This window comes from Dermacentor silvarum, chromosome 3 (genome assembly GCF_013339745.2).
Source record: "Dermacentor silvarum isolate Dsil-2018 chromosome 3, BIME_Dsil_1.4, whole genome shotgun sequence".
Classification (NCBI taxonomy): Eukaryota; Metazoa; Arthropoda; class Arachnida; order Ixodida; family Ixodidae; genus Dermacentor; species Dermacentor silvarum.
Genome location: NC_051156.1, coordinates 226,242,632 through 226,260,302, shown reverse-complemented (window position 1 = coordinate 226,260,302; position 17,671 = coordinate 226,242,632). Strand labels below are relative to the sequence as shown.

Sequence of the window (17,671 nt, the reverse complement as noted above, 5' to 3'; positions counted from 1 at the left end):
TGTGTGTTACTTGTTCTGCTGGGCACAAGTTCACCTAATAAAACTTATAACTCAAAGCTTTCACACTCTGTCATTCTTCACCGTCGCTACAATGTGACATCCGGTGGAGGTGCGGGGATACATGCACTAAACACAGACACGCAGTTTGTGTCTTCTAATGTAATAGTATGTCCTAAAATTGCTCACAGTGGGAGGAGGGCCAAAGGCAGTGCATTGCACAACTAAAGGCCTTCATCTGCTCATAAAGAACTAGCTACAACTCACCTCGCTCCTGTAATAAGAGCTGCTGCTGCACTGTTCAGTGACCCCAAAACAGAAGCAACGCGAGCAGCCTTCCTGGTTAGATGCTTCCAAGTTAAAATATCCTTCCTTGCAGCGATTGCAGTTCTTTCCTTGCACATTGCTCTGAAACAAGAAAAATATGTTTGACTGAGGCAGCCTTACTCTTATAATGATGATTTTTGCTTTAAAACACCATTAATTTACCTAAACTAGATATTTTGTTTCAATGCTTTATTTGTGGGGAGCACGTGCACCCATTTATTGCAGCATGCTGCACTGGTGCGGTGCGCGATTGCACGAAGTAACCCACAACAGAAGCTGGCAGGTGGCGAGGGAAGGGCCCATCGTGCCTCTGTCCCTCTGCCTCCCGGCAGCACCTCCATGACACCATGGTGTGCACTTCCACTAGATTCATTGGCTAGCCGGGGGGGGGTACAAATTTTCTGTCTGATGACACTCCCCCCCTTTCCCACAAAACAGAAAGTTTCAGGAGGCAGGCTCAGAAAGAGCGACATGGATGAAAAAAAATAAAGTTGAATGTGGAAGCAAGTCAAGGGCTAGCGGCGGTCTGCAGGGAGGGGGTTTTATGGAGGCTATCACCTCTACCATGCACACACACACAAAACATCTTCGCCGTCATACCAAAACCAAACAGGCAAAAGGCTTACTACGCGTCCGCGTCAGCTCGCATTTGATTGTAGAAAAAGCGACATACAAGCGACTTTGTTGGTAGAAAGAAAAAGATCTAGTTTTGCTGGCCGCAATGGCGATGGCTGACACCTGAACATGGCCAGAAAGGGGGGTGGTGCAATTAATAATTAAGAAGGAATAGATTTGGAGAAAGCACAGAGTGGGGAGCAAGAAAGTACAGAGGGCCTATTTACAATAATTACAATATTTACAATAGTGATTATTATGTATCCCCATTCTTTAATATAGTGCAAGGATGATAGCATAATTTGAAGTGAAGTGGCTGCATGCCTTAGCAATGAAAATCTTTTGTCAGAAGTTAAGCAAAGTGTTGTTTTGGCAATGGAAATGTGCATTCTCGTTATATATAATGTATAGGGGTAGCGGCCGGCAGAGACCACCCCTGTTGAAGTAACTTTCTGAATGGCTACGCCACTGACTAGATTCACGAAAAATTGAGTGGTAGGTACACTCTCTGTCCCTCAGCAAGCATGTATGACTCTCTCGTTGAAGGTGAAAAGGTATAAAAGTGCAAGTCTCAAAAGGAGATGCTGTCTCTCACTGCAAGTCATTCCAATGCTATGAGTCACTTCTTTGAATTACCTGCCCATACATCATTTTCATGCACCATGTTAAAGGCACCAAGCTGCAATGGTCACTTAAAACAATAAGCAGTAAAGTTAGCTCGGGGGCAGATACCACTGCTAATTACCTTGCAAGGGCAGTTGTCCCTGGCGTCACACTCTTGCCTTGTACTACCTCTGTTGTCACATCTACAAGAAGGCACTGAAAGGCAAAAGACAAGTAGCTGTTCAATAAGGCTTCGACTGGGGCTAGTTGGTATGACTTTGTTCTGTTTACTGCACTATACTGTTACACAAACGACAAAAAGAGACTGACACACAGTTAAGTGCAGTAAAGAGAACAAAGTAGTTGTTATTCTATTGTGGTGTACTGGTTCAGTGTATCATTGATAGGCTAAACATCTCCACGACAAAATCAACTACAGAACAAATGAAAAGTGGATTTACTGTAAACAAAAGAAAATAAGCAAGTAATGACACAAGAAACACAGGCTACAAGCAACTGACAAACTGTCTCTAAATATAGTGCGTTGATGTGTTGTTGACGGTCATGGACAATGTAAATAGAAATAAGGACAATATTAAATGATAAGGCAGCCCAAACTTCATCTGCACACAGTTGTTAACTGCAAAAAAAATCAACCTGCCTTGCTTGAAGTTAAAAAAGGCTGTTACCGAGATAGTCTCACATGCTCAAGAATCTGTGGTAAATTGTGCGTATTCCTTAAACATCATAACTTATTTGATAGGAAGTACAGAAGTTCCAGAAAACATTGTGACCTGCTTGTTATGACTTAAGCGCACTGGTTGCCATCCTATCCACACGTTAAATGGCTAGTGAGCCACCTGCGAGCTTTGCTGAATGCTTTCATGAAGACTATAGGAACTACTACAGTGTCAATAATAGGTTCCACCTAACCCTTAAAACCTTTTTGAGACAGCTTATCTTGTGACATGTACTACTTATGCATTTCATCAACCTATCAGAATTGCAGACAACACCAAGCCAGCAATTGTATTCATTTCTCTTTGCTTTCATCATGTGCATATTCATTGTTCACGTGTGCTGAATTACTGTTTATTGAAATATTAATGTGAACCAAATTCGCAATCATGTGTGCTACTTCAGTTACCACCAGCGGTGAGAAAACTTACCCAGGACAGCCTCACAATCACTTGGAGTGCCTCCAGTAGCATCACCAATAAAACCAGGTAGGCATTCTTCACAATATTCACCCTGTGTGTTGTGTTGGCAGTTCTGAAACAATGAAAGAAAAAAGTGCAGGGCAGAGAAATGTCAAACTATTTCACTGCTGAATGGCCGTACAGAGTCGCAACAAAAGCAGTCTAATCTGTGTGCACTCACACTGCAGGCTCCAGTCTCTGGGTCGCAGTCACTGGAATGGCCATTGCAGAAGCAGGGCACACATAGTCCCAAGTAGAGGCCAGCACCCGAGCGTGTGTAGCCGGCATCACAATCCTCACACGAAAGTCCCTTATAGCCAATGGGGCAGCGACAGTGCTCCACAGCATGAGCCAAAGCCTGGCCAGTGGGATACTCCACAGCTATGTCAAGAGATGCCTCCACAAGGCTGCAAACCAATCAAAGCAGTGCACTTCCCTCAGACGCCTTCGTTATTCTACGAGGTAACAATGGTTACATTAGTGAGAGGAATAGGAGGATACATGAAGTAGCAGTTTGCAAACAGGGTTGCAAAAAGTCTAGAAATTTCACATAGTATATTATATATATATATATTTTTTTACTTTTTTTTTTTCCTCAGCGGCGGTGAGGGTCGGCCTACCCGTCCTGACGTGGGAGCGGCCCGCTGCTCTACTGCCTTGAGCGGTAGCGCTCCTCAGGACCTAAATAAAGTTCTCTGTCTGTCTGTCTGTCTGTCTGTCTCAGCAAGTACTCTAGCCTAGGGCATTCACTATTCGTTTTCTGGTATTTCCCATATTTCTGCACCTTTTTTAAATAAAGCTGCTGCTCCTGTACATTAACAGATAAGTACAGGAACCAGATAAAAGCAGCAGTTGACTTGTGACTGGCCTTATAAGTCTTGTTGATGGGTGCTTTGACTGTCCAAGTGAAGGATAGTGGGTGCACTTTTTTCTGCTATGTGCACAGCTTTCGTTTTTGTACCTTTATCGAGATTTTGTTTAAGCTACTAAGTGTAAAAGGATACTGAGAGGTGGTGCATTTTCATTCTTTCATGCTTAAACTGTGGGGGAAATAATACAGCTATCATTTGGCATCTTTTGAAAATTGGTGGCATTCTCTGAGGCAAAGAAATTTGCAAACCCTTGACATACAGTGGTGTAAAAAAATATATAATATTTGGCATTTTCGGTCTTCTGAGCTTGAGAAAGCTGATGTTGCATCTTCCCAGACCACTGGCCTCAAACAATAGCTTCTTGAACACTTGTCGTACCACATTATTCACACCACACAGCTTACCCATTGTTCCTAAAACTTGCATTTTTTAAGAGCTTTATCACAAGGAAACCAAATACATTGTCGGGAACCGAGGGGTCGCAGCGGAGCGCCCGACCAAGATAACCAGCTCAGCAAGCTTTCAGAACAGACTAGCGCTTGCGCTGCCAGCAAACGCCGCCCAACTTTATTCTCGTCTTCACTCGCAGCCGGCCCCAAGGCACCGGCCGAGAGCACCGACCTTAGCGTTCCCAATGAGCAGCGTCAGTGGGCGCTACGACATCAACCAGTATGTTGCAAAATGAGGGAGAGATAAAGTTTAATAATAACTGGAGACACTAGCCTTGCCACAAGCTTGGCATGCAGCAACAGGTGTAATAGATAATGAAGCATGAAAAAGTGAGAAAGAGAAAAGAAAAAAAAACCATGCTCACACACAAACACAGGAAAAACACACTAGCTCACAAACTCAAGATATAGTAGGCAAAGGTGAGTAACATGAAATGAACAAAATGGAAAGTGAGGCTGGGGCAGCATGCAGCCATAAACAAGATGTTGCCTATCGGTGTTCCCCTGGTAGCAAAAGTGTGCATCCGGTGGGACAATATAGAGCAAAAAGCAATTGAGAGCTTTAAAAAAAAACAAAAAAACACTAAAGGCAAGTACTAATAAATCAAGCTAAAGTAATAGAATAATGCTTGGAAACATCTAAGGTGTCAATATTATTGAATGCAGAGATTTAGTAAGCAAGAAAATGAGGTAAGTGTAGGACACAATTTGTGACTCGACAGGGACATTCTAGTACTAGCTCAATGATGTCGTACTGCCTTATAATTTTCCCACTCATTGCCAACCACAGGCAGTAAAAAGACGGTCACATTTCATTTTAACACGGAAGAAAATGCTACTTGTGCACTTCTATTCAATTCTCAGAAATATTAATTCGTTGGCACTACCCTGGATAATGCTACAGGTGATCAAAAAGCTTTGTTTTCGCTCAACCTCATGCTACTCATGTTCTCACAATTTGGTAGTTTTGGTATTGCACAATGCTGCACTGGTTATGCTGACTTCTCAAGCTCATGCTGACAGCAAGCACCAGGAAATGCTGCATCGAGGTGATGCGAGCATAAATTGCTGTCCACATCACAAGCCAAAGTATCATTATTGGGGGCATCAACAAGGTCCATGTCAACGAGCCTTCAAAGCTGGTTTGGTCTAGTTTTGGTCTTGTCATTGCAACTAATCGCAGAGACTAGGCTCAGTTTCGAGCTGCTCCTTCATGTTATGCACAAAACCATAGTGCCAACTCTCGGGCGCATGATGTAGTATCGCCCTGCCTGACTCATTGCGGGCAATTCGAATTTCAATCAAGGAATGCAGCTCCTTCAGTTGTGATTTTTTCTGCAACTAAGTTTTTAATGCGATAGCAATTATATGGACACTTCAACTGGATTTATGCCGTCGCCGTCGCCGTCGCCGTGAGGTTCCGTATAGATAAAATCTTCACAGCGCGCCGTATGCCCGAGCGAAAGCGTGCGGGGACGCGCGCTATCACGGAGAGCGAACGCACTCAATCTTCCACGCGCAAGCAACGAAGCGGGAAGCGAGCGCCGGAGGGAGCGGGGGGAGGGGGGGGGCACTTTTCCTCTGCCAGCAACCGCGCTCGTCGCTCGTCCGCACCGTCTCTTATCTCCACACGGCTCTGACCTTTATGCACTGTGCATTCGCCGCTCAGTTTCCGTTGAAGCGATAGACCGCACGTACCTTCGCCCGCTGCTTGCTGCCAGCATTTTGACAGTCATTGTCTGCAGTCATTCAGTGTGATCTATTCATGTTTGTTTGTGCGCACTCATACCACGCTTGTTCATTCAGTTAGTAATAGTCGGGCCACATTTTCCAACGCACGCTACACATGTAATGCTGCCCGGATCGGCAGTGCAGTGCTACAGGTGTGTCCCTTCGCACGCGCGCTGCCCACGGGAAGCGCTTCTCATCAACACCACCGTTTCACACGCGCCTTCTCGTGGTCATAGAGTCTCTCTTCATGTCGGTCTACTTATGCCACAGCACACCTGCTTACTTAATCAGCTCATGTTTACTACAATTCATATTGCTACCAAAGCCGCTCACCTTACATTGTATGACATTGCTGTGTTGCTATCGCATTCATTGCTTCGCCCTTAGGGCGAAACTGTGACATTTTTTGTGACACAAAATTAATGCAGAGAGATTTCTGGATTTCTAACAGTCTGCATTGACTTAATATTTACCATTGGTATCCCGTTAAATGCACTGAATAAAACATAGGTAATGAATGTCCACGGGGAACAGAGAAAAACGCATTGCAGGGCCTACGTTAGCATGGACCACCAATATGCGTGCAGAAATTTAAGTCGAGAGCCAGAGCCAGTTGGCACTTTGTCCCTCTAATGTGGCTAAAATAGCTACAACAAAACTTGCAGCTGCTTCCGAACACACAAAAAGAACAAAAACATTAATGCAGTATTTGAGCAGAGGCACAACACAAGACCCCGTTATCCCCACCTAAAGCAGGAAGATGTGTCACAGTGTCCACAGTTACCTGGCAGTGTCTGTTTCTTCACTGAGTGTTGCTTTTACAAGTATGGAGCTCAAGTCAGCAAGCACCATTAGGAAGTGCTCTCGGGTTGCAGGTAAGCCATCAGCTCTGATCCATGAAGTCTGAAAGCAGACAAGATAATAGTTAGCACTATGTTTTCTCTTCTGTCCCCTCTGGTGTCCTTGCACTGTTAAGCGAACTTTAAAGCATGTTTTACCAACAGGCCCAATCTTACACGCTTCATAATAGTTGAGCACTGACAACCATATGGCTCTAAGTGAATGACTGCAAGTCTTACAAACAGCAGCTGCTCTAATTTACCATTGTTCTACTCTAATAAACATGCAAAATGTGCTCGCAGCCTAAGGCAAGCCTGTTGCTGCACAAGTGTGTTTATGTTGAAGATTACGCCCATGTTAAAATTTATGGTTCATGCAGTCATGCGGTGTACCGTCACCATATACTGCCACCAGCTCGGCATGAATCTCTTCAGATTTGTATCCCTTGAAATGCAGAAAGCAGATCCCTGACTGTGCTTCAACCAACTCTCCCAATGGATGCTGCCTATTTTGCTTTGATGCCCTAGAGGTGTTCACAATAAATAGAATACAACTTTTATATTCCACGAAAATTATAGAGGTGCACTCATTTTGATGCCCATCATGTACACGTGCTCCAAATTTATGGTACCGAGAGTATGAAATTTATGAACGCCCCTCGTATAGTAAGAACAGGCCTAATAAATTAGCATTTTTCTGCATTTTGCTTCTTGCAGGGCCTGCATTTAAGTAGTGGTGCAGTTGGTATGTGTTAATTGAAAATATAGCTCACCTCATACATTGGAATGGACACTGTTTGTGGAAACCTGAGTTTCAGCCTTTCAGGGTGCCTGTAGATGAGTATGATCTTGTTTCCCTGATAATGAACACAGTATAGAATCAGTAAATAAGTTGACGATAACAGCCATTCAGAGCACAATCATAGGCGTCAAACCAGGAGAAACCTTACTGTGATCTGGACATCGGGACTTCTGCTTTGTCTGTCAGTACCATGACTCCTTATTGTATAGTTTAAAAATCCTCCATATGATGTAACCTGTAAAGAAAAATAGCGCAAAAACGCAAAAGGTCAAATGGCTAACATAATTAGGAGAATTTTAGGACAATACCAACTACCAAGGTTGCCAAGATTGATTTCTCGAAGTTATAAAATGTATGTAGAACTGCGAATGCACAAACATAACACCTCAGAGACAAATGGTGCAATCAACCATATCTCTAGTGCTTAAAAAAAAAAAAGTCTCTTTTTATGTACGTATATTTGCATGATGTACGATCGTAGTTATTATTTGCAAGTAGTGCCTGCGTGTGCCTAATTCCTTCTGTCTTTATTGGTGCTTCTTTCTTCTATGATGAATGCACACCAATTTCCTCAGATTTCAGTCATTCAGCCATTGATGGAGACACTGCCACAAAAAAACTGCCATTTGGAAGATTCATCATCATCATCATCATCATTTGGAAGATTGCTGCATAAAAATTGAATTGAATTAAGTCTGGGGTTTAACATGCCAAAACCGGAATATGATTATGAGGCACGCCGTTGTGGGGGACTCCAGATTAATTTCGCCGGATTAATTTTATCCACCTGGGGATCTTTAGCGTGCCCCCAATGCACGAGACACAGGCCATTTTGTATTTCGCTCCCATTGAAATGCAGCCGCCAGGGCATAAAAATTTATGAACTAGGCAAAAATATAAAGATCAGTGTAGGGTCCGTTGGAAATGTTATCCAGGACCATCTGCATATGCGAAAGGTGTCAGCACATTGCGTTCCTCGCTTGCTTTGTGCTCTTCACAAGGAAGACCGAGCGACCTGCAGCTGTGAACATTTGGCCATGTCCATTAAAAACCAAGATGAATTCTTTGCAAGATTGATTATGCTGGATGAAACATTGGTTCATCATAGTTACCCAGGAACTAAATTCCAATATAATCAATAGAAGTACTACGACTAACCCCTTGCCCACAGAAAAGTCACATGTGCAACCCTCAGCTAGCAAGGTGATGCTAGCAGTTTTTTTGGACCAGCAACGAGTGGCGATGACAGATTATCTGCCAGAAGGGGCCACAGTAATGGGGACCTATGGTGCTAACTTGCTGACAAAATTAATGGAAGCCATCAAAATAGGCAGGCGTGGTATGCTGTCAAAAGTCGCCCTGCTCTTACAAGACAATGCTCCTGCTCACCACTCGCATGTTGCACAAATAGAAGCAGGATATGAAATTCTTCGCCATACCCCATACTACCCTGACCTTATGACCTTATGCGCTCGAATTTCTACCTCTTTCAACCTATGAAGTTATTTTTGAAAACAGGCAGTTTTCTGATGATTACACACTCATCACCAAAGTCAAGTCATGGCTCCAAGGCCAACCTGAGGACTTCTATAAAAGTAGTGTCCACATTTGCGTAAAATGATAGCAGAAGTGTGTGGCTCTTTGTGGTAGCTATGTAGAGAAAAAGAAATTATTATGCTAACTTCTGTGCTCGTCAGCCCACAGGAAGTGGGTCAGGGGAAATCTTCATGGAACGCCCCTTGTATGTATGTTTGTATATATTTGAGAAATTAATTGAAAACGGGGTTTTGAGTGGGCTTGCCCATAGAAAGTGCAGTACCACACTTAATGAGTGTATATATATAATAGCTTCCTCAACTGTGGTTTCTATTATGTAATCGATGTAATTTATGCTTATGCTGTAAATATGCTACTACAGTTATTAAGTTTTAGAGATTTATCTAAATTAGGGCCATGAGCCGCACATGATACCCCATGACAGCCTTTGACACACGACTGCACATGATTACTGAACTGAGCAAATCTTAATGCACACATGTTTAAAAAGACCTTCTGAGATGAGTTCACAATGTGTTCACGCATGATGCCATTACTATGGCTCTGACAACCTGAGCCACATGGAATTTTCGATCAGTACAATGGTTATATATGTAAGGTTACATTTGATAAAATATATATGCAATGATGAAAACAGACTTGATAAAGTATGACCACTAAGAACTACTGAACATGTGCTTCTATATCATCAATGACTCACCTTGTCACCCAAGAATCTCTGGGGAAGTTGCCAGTAGTACGACTGACGAGGATGTGATGTGAAGTCCTGATAAACCAGCTCCTTGCTCCTGGGATCCAGTTTCAGTCCACGGTCAATTGTGGTAGCTCTGTCTAAAGTTGTCAGATGGACGCCCTCAGTGCTGGTCGAGAACCTCAACACCTCCTGAAAAGCAGAGGTTGTATGATGTTGCCTGGTTTTCCAATGTTAACTTTCACTCAAAGTTAAAAATTTTTAACTTGGGAAGAACTCAACTTTAACTACAAATGGCTTCCCATAGTTGAGCTAGAGAGAACACCGTGATAGGCATTATGATGCATTTCACTGAGAATCAATGAACTGAAGAATTCTTATTCGCCTTGTTTCAAAATGCTTCACTATAGAAAAGCACAAAATGATCACATGAACGGTGTTCAAAAACCAGCGTAGTTCTTGCTTGTCCATTCCAGGAATGCATCATAAAATTAATAGTGCCAGCAAGCTTATACAGGGATGCTAAAATATTAATAGATTTTCAAGAGATTAAGTTCAAAGCACAGCAACACATACACTGACACCAAGTGTTCTCAAACAATAAGTAGGTAACAGTAATTATGCTTAGTGCAACTTCATCAGTCTTGAAATAATATGGTGCAAAAATGAGTGTACCTGCTCTCTGTGGTAGAAGCTACTAGAACAGGACTTCGTGATGCCCATGCAGAAGCATTCCACACAGCCAAGAGGAGAACTTGGGTGAAGGTGGAAGGAGTTTGCCTTGCATTGGTCACATGAGGCTCCTGTAACGAGGGGCTAAGAAAAGAAAAGATGGACGGTGCATGTAGGACACACAACAATCAAATTGAATAGTATGACTCAGATTCGAAACACAACATCACTCTGCGATTTTAAGTATTTGTACACAAAGAGAAGACAGAATAAACTGGTGGAGTGGATGACACAAAGCACCGACTTACAACACATTTTTGCCCAGGTATGTGTGCTTCCCGAGCACTGGCTGAGATTTTGGTCCTCACTGTTGCAGGAATTATTGTCTGCTGCTCGATACTTTCTGGAAACTGATCAAGCTGGTGTCTACACAAGCATTGACTGTGCAGCTAGGACAAGATACCTGTGTCACATAAAGCCCCTCAATCTTACCAAAGGTGCGCCATTTTTAGATCTTGCCACCACCGCGCTCACCCCGCACACTTGGTAATGTGCCATCTCGCATCGTCGCGTTGCTGCTTCCAAAACGGCATTATGGTAGCACGTTAGCCGTCGTCTGCTATGGCAGGGTTGACATGAGCGGCGCCACTGTCGAGATTGCGCTGGCCGCGCCAAGTAGGACAGTGGAACGGAGGAGGAGGGAAGTGGTTGGCGCTACTTTTACATTGAGGGGCTTTAGCGTCACAGCAACAAGAGTGACATCTCCTGGCCAGCACCTGGTTATAAGAGCGCTCTGTTACCGGGACCAGGCATAGCTGCGGGCAGCCCAGGCACATGTGCTTCCCGAGCACTGGCTGAGATGTTGGTCTTCGCTGTTACAGGTATATATATATCACATATGTCGTGATGTCACACTCGGTACCATTCTGAATAGGGTTATAAATTTTTTTGAACACATCAACATAATTGCTGAGAAAATTGTCACAGTCATTTATACTATGCCATGCAAACATAGCACCAGGTGTGATGAGGTATGACCATTTATACTACACAAACTGTATAGAAATTCTTTGTGCTCTGTTGGCTACAATTTTTAATCACGTATTTCACGTGGCTACTTGCCCAGATTTCTTAAAATTAGCCAAGATGATTCTAATACACAAAAATAGAGACTGTAGCCTTCTGGAAAACTACCGCCCCGTACCTGTACCAAGTGTCATTAACATACAAGGGCGATTCAGAAAGTAATGCCTCCAAGCCCACTACTTTGCCAATAGTACTGCAAACATTTTGAACTATTTATCATTAATGCACTGATGTTGAAGCTATAGAATGTCACTAGCCTCACCTTCCTATCTCTTCTCATTTCAGAGTAATTAAGCAATACATGGCATCCAGTGGTGACGTCCGGTTGAAACAGCGGGCTGTAACTGAATTTCTGACTGCAGAGGTTGACTGCGAACGTTGAATCAACATTCATCGCCATCTGACTGCAGTTTACGGGGATGCCTGTGTTGACGTCAGCACTGTGCGGAAGCGGGAAAGGGCTGTGAAAGACCAAAAACCAGCCGCATAAAATCTCCACACAAGCCACAACCTTCCGCAGTCTGAAACAGCGCAGCCCGCTGTTTCAATCGGACATCACCACTGGATGCCATGGATTGCTCGATTTCTCTGGAACGAGAAGAGATAGGAAGGCGAGGCAAGTGACATTCTATAGCTTGAACATCAGTGCATTAATGATAAAGAGTTCAAAATGCTACAGTACTATTGACAACTTGAGCTTGGAGGCATTTCTGAATCGCCCTCGTAGTATTCGATAAGCTTATGATGTAATGAGTAATAAATTTTGTTAATCGAGAATCTGTGTTAACACCTAGCCAGCATGGTTTTCAGAGCAATAGATCAACCTCCACTACAGTGTTATCTCTTTCAGATATGGCAAATTTCTACCTAAAAAACAATATGATTGTGATTACCATTTTCATTGACGTTAAAAAAGCTTCTGATACTGTTCATCATGGTATACTACTTAAAAAATTAGAACACTATGACTTCTGTGAGGGTTGTCTCAATTTTTTTGAAGCTACCTTACAAACAGACAACAAATGGTTCGGTTTTTCAATAATAATTCAGATTTTTTCCCAGTTACATCGGGTGTTCCCCAAGGATCAGTGTTGGGACTCATTTTATTTTCCCAATATGTGAAGGACCTTCCATTAAAGGGGCCTTGAGCCACTTTATATATAATAGATATATAGATAGAAGTCCAGAAATGCATTTGAAGTTAAAATAGACTATTTGAGAAATACTTTGCAGCAAAAAGTACTTCAATGTATTCAGCCGAAGTGGAGTTATTGGCAATCAAAGGCTGCCTGTGATCCATTTCGCGGTGCTTCTGCTCCTTCTTCAATGCCTTGCACTGCAAAGGCTACGGCAGAGCGGGGCGTGCCCACAGCATTCCACCTACTGAACATCGCTGTGGCGTGCAGTTCAAATTTGGTTTTGGATGTTCACGTAGACACCCCCATTTCCAATTTTGGTGCCTACAACGCACCAAATGTGGTTGTCCTCAGCTAGTCACAGTGCCTTCAGTGAGCGGACACATTGTGGCACCCCACAGCGGCTGTGGTATCTACGCTATGCAGCAGAGCACAGCTACATGCAACTGTAGTGTGTGTGCGCAGCGTTTGCTTTGTGCACAACAGGGCTTGAGTGCACGCTCGCGCTCATATGCTCCAGGCTGGCCGTGCTACTTGGTGCGGACCAGCTTTGTCCTGCACCAGCATGACCTACAGATAGTAGCCAAACCCAACTTGCGCATTTTTAAGCATTGTCAATAGCTTAATACGGAGTGAAGTTTGCCAAGACATCTAGCCAGGAGCGGCCAAGAGTGAGCATGCGCTGGCAAGCATGTGTGGTCTCACCTCAAGTTTCGCGGGGTTCGAGGCTAGTTTAAAGTTTGAAAATAGTCAAAATTAGCGAGACCCGATGGCTACAACACCGATAAACAGAGTGACCAAAGATTAATCCCTACGCGGGCGGCCGTGGCTGAGCGTGAGCAGACGATAGTCGGCTTTTTCTGGAAGTACGTAATTATTACTGAAATTCGAAAGATTTTTGCTTACTTCAGCCTGCTTGTTAAACTGTGTCAATAAATATACACAGTAACAGTAGAAAGAAGTGCACTGATTCAAACATCTTTCTTGATTAATGTCAGCTATTGCCAATAGCAGCCGTGAGTGGGAATCTGCTTTATGACGAAATAAAGCAATCCGAAAAGACTGAATAGAAAACTTCTATTGAAAAGAGAGCATCTGAGAAAAAGGCGACTTTGCACTCTGTTTGGGAGCGCTACACGCCGCACATGACTGCAAAATTTGGCTTAGATGTTCTCAGTAGTGTATGCTATCTGCGAACTGCATTTGTTCACCAAGCCCGAGGGATTGTTCCAAACCCCTGCTATATAACTTCACTCCCGTGGTGTATGCCGATGACACTGCTCTCCTCTGTGCACATTAGTCCATGGCTGAAGCTGTCCATAAAGCTAACAAAGAAATGAGGCGAATTGCGATGGATTTCATGCCAATAAACTGTTCCTAAACATTAAGAAGACAAAATATATGGTGATTCATTCTTCGCATACAGCTATAACATTGAACTCGTGTGTGCTTCAGACAGAAGGAGAACCTATAGAAAGGGTCAGTAACCTAACATTTTTAGGTGCTGTAGACCATCACTTCAACTGGAAAATACATATTGATTGCCTTTGCAAAAAGCACGGCACGGTCTGTTTTACGCTTTTCAAATTTCGTCAGTTCTTTGGTGTAGCGACATTGAGAATGACCTATTTTGCCCCATTTGATAGTCAACTATCTTATTGTATAGAATCTTGGGGCCATACATAGGATTCTTACATAAATCCACTTGTAGTCCTGCCAGCAAAAACATACAATCCGTTGTATATCAAATTCAAATTATGTGGCCTCTACTAAACTCCTTTTCTCAATACCAAATCATGCCCCTACACCTGCTAATAAATTACAAAACTATTCAACCAGCGATGTCCCACTTAACCGTTCAGTTTTTATGGGTTGCCATTTCAAAACAAGAGGCTATGAATGTAGTAACTTCTTGAAGCAACTAGTAGCAAAAAATGTGTACAGAGACGTCTTTCTCTTGTTGATTGTTTTTTATAGAACAATCTTCCTGTTCAGCTAAAGCAACAAAAGCTTTTATTGCGGTGCTTAAACGTGTGGGGATGCGCGACTCTCACGCGTCCCCTGATGTTTTCCCCGCATAGCTCGTCTCCTGTAGACCGGCTTCTCTGCATGGCTAAGCGCCGGCGGCGGTCGTAGTGGTTGCGGCGCATTGCGAGAGATGGCGCGAGTGTCGCGATACTAACACCACCAAACGGCGTGGTGACTTGGGGGGAAAAAGGTTAAGGCGCTCTCTCTTGGGGTTGGGGGACGGTGAGCGATGCGGACGTACCGCGCGTGCGCCAATCCACGCTTCGCGTGGCTAGGAGCACGCTAGGACTTGCGTGGCTAGGAGCACGGCACCGGTATGGACAAACTTGGATCATTCAAACGCGTTATCGTTCGCGTGACCGTACACGTGAACGATAAGGCGATGGTGTCATAGCATGGGGCAAACATATTCGCCCGCTATCCGGTCGTGGTGAGTCGGACTGCCTTGATTTGTCACGCGCGCATGTGAATGTTCTATTGGTAGTAATTTGGCTAGCATGTATTAGTGTATGAAAGATGCAATAAATGCCCTTTTGATTGTTTGCATTACTGTGTTGTCGTTCCTTTGTCCCAAGAGTCCGTAATACCCCACAGACGTTAATACAAAGAACTGTGTTAGTGACTGAAACTAATGTGTTTTGTATACTAATCTATCCCAAGTAATGCAAGATGTTGCCGTATCGTTCTCTGAATGTGTCCAAATTTCGGTGCATAACGTTGCCTACATGCTCCTAATGTCCGCTCTCCTTATGAACAATGTTGGGCCGCTATGGCATCATTGAGGAGCACATTCACGACACTGACATAACATCAATGCAACATCCTGACTATGTAATCTGGACATTGCAGAATATTTATAGCCAGACATAGCAGTGCTGTCAGCATGACACAGCTGACAGCACTGCAAACCCTTAAATTTATATTTACTTGACAGTTTATGCATTCTAGTAGTTTTCATGTTGCGGTTTCATGTTACATAAGCATAAAAATGTGAACAAAAAATTTTGATGCATAAAGCTGCCTCCTGCCTGTATGTTTATGCATGTGTTGTGTTGCTACTATTTCTGCATGGATCCAGATGCTTCTCAACATGTTTCTTGCATGACCTTACATTGTCTAACAAAAATTCAAATTTAAACCCACACACATGTGAAAGAAAACTTATTTTCAGCTCGACAATGCTATCAATGGGGAGCTGACAGAGGCATTGCCGAAAGGACCAATCTTTTCTGTGTCAGTGACTTCTTGAAATAAACGATCCCTGTGGCAGCTCAGAACAGTGCATTTCTTTAAGAGAAGAGTGCTCATATGTGCTACAATGAGCATAAATCCATCATTCATGCATATGTATTACATTGCACTAACGCTTCCTTAGGCTGTCATTAAGGCACTGGCCCAATGTAGCGCTTACCACGCCATGAGGAGAATCGAGTACATATAGTTTACCGTGTGCTTTACAATCTAATCACTGTGCTAAACAGGTTTAGACTGTGCAACACTGGACACAGAAAGAGAACGACACAATTTGTGTGTTTTTTTTTTGTTTTTTTTTTGCTGTGTCCTGTGCTGTGCTGTTTAAAGCTGTTTACCAAAATGTATTAACCAGCCCAAATAAACTCACTGTTATCCTTGTGCTTCTTCTGGCATTCTATACCTGAAAGATTGTTTTTTGGGTATCTAAGCTTACAAAGCTGGTTCAGCTTGTTAGAGGCAAAAATATAGCTTTCACTTCGGTGCAAGGTGTAAAAAGGTTTAGACTCTGGAAAAGTTTGTCAAAAAAGCGGACTATGGCTACTTTGAGTCAGTGAAAATCATAAATATGCTGCACCAGCAAACAAGATTATCGACCCTCATGATCACACTGTGATTTGGCTGTACAGAAAGCATGTGCGCATGCAATCGATGGAAAGTATTTGAGATCAACTATTTATCATCCTACAATTCAGTTTGAGCAGTGTTGCAAAGCGAATCCTGGTCATACACGAATGACTAAGATTACACTTGAGCTAAAAGCTCTCCGTGGAGCTTTACATATGTGCATTCCTCTTGTTCGCAATGCTGCCACAAGGAACGTAAGCAGTTTGGCTTGCAAGAGTTGAAGCTTGGGCTTGGACATTGCTCTTTCACTCTGCCTGTCCTTTTTTTTTTTTTCTTGGAATGTGTGTAGTGTGAACACCAAAATGCAGTTTAGCTAAGTGGTATAATTAGCATTTAAAGCCTCGAATTAACAGCAATTATTGTTTGTGTATCCAATACTCTTTCTACTCAGCTTAATGCACCACCAAGGTGTGGGGGGCATTTCTGTGCTTGGTGGAGAAACTACCACCAATGGCGCACAACCAGTCATGTGAGAAAAAAAGCGCATGCCCAGGAGTGCCAGGGACTAGTTCTGCCAGAGGAGATAAACATTGGTTGCTCTGTATGGTCTTGGCACAATTCTTAAGGCTCATGAACGAGTCAGGGCCAAAAAGGTGAAAAGGTTGATGCAAGAGATATGTAAGCAGTGGCTGATGCTGTGCATGCAAACATACCTTGCACTGACACAGGCCAGTTGATGGGCTTCGCTGTGGACTCAAGCTGCCAGCTGTATCGCACTGTGGTGCACCTGGTGAGAATGTACAGTTTCCACCATTGTTAGCAGCTGCATGCCAATATGTTGTCCCAAATAAACATAATCGTGCTAATCATGAATACATAGAGACACCACTGTGCACATATAGGATGCATACAGTTAAACTGTTGGATGCAAAATAATAATGTACATTTGTGGTGAACAGTAACTACGACAGTTCAGTTAAGAATAATCCGCAATGGCATGTGCAATTTATTTTTTTAATTATTCATATTACCCACAGCACCTTAGTGGCATAACAGTGGCAATGTACTAACAGCTTAAATGTGAAAACAATCGACATCGAGTTTTAAAATTTAAGATAGACCATGAGCAAGTCTCCTTTTACAAAGTTATTTTACATAGCCACAGTAGTGCTTTGTGTGTGGCCCTTCTTCATTCTTGTGTGCCGTTTCATCATACTATTTCCATCATGCTTACATAGCAATTTGATTT

General features: G+C 43.1%; 1 protein-coding gene across 41 annotated transcripts in view; it reads right to left on the bottom strand.

The window, feature by feature from the left end:
- The window catches only part of LOC119446815 (basement membrane-specific heparan sulfate proteoglycan core protein), a 436,128-nt gene that overhangs the window by 108,454 nt on the left and 310,003 nt on the right, over window positions 1-17,671 (bottom strand). For all 41 annotated transcript variants that reach the window (XM_049664395.1, XM_049664396.1, XM_049664417.1 and 38 more), the window contains 10 exons: window positions 17,136-17,209; window positions 10,358-10,498; window positions 9,692-9,874; window positions 7,583-7,669; window positions 7,406-7,489; window positions 6,578-6,696; window positions 2,923-3,148; window positions 2,712-2,814; window positions 1,685-1,758; window positions 265-405 (listed from right to left, as the gene is read on the bottom strand). In XM_049664395.1, the coding sequence (XP_049520352.1) occupies window positions 265-405; window positions 1,685-1,758; window positions 2,712-2,814; window positions 2,923-3,148; window positions 6,578-6,696; window positions 7,406-7,489; window positions 7,583-7,669; window positions 9,692-9,874; window positions 10,358-10,498; window positions 17,136-17,209 (1,232 nt within the window). The remainder of the gene's footprint in view (window positions 1-264; window positions 406-1,684; window positions 1,759-2,711; window positions 2,815-2,922; window positions 3,149-6,577; window positions 6,697-7,405; window positions 7,490-7,582; window positions 7,670-9,691; window positions 9,875-10,357; window positions 10,499-17,135; window positions 17,210-17,671) is intronic.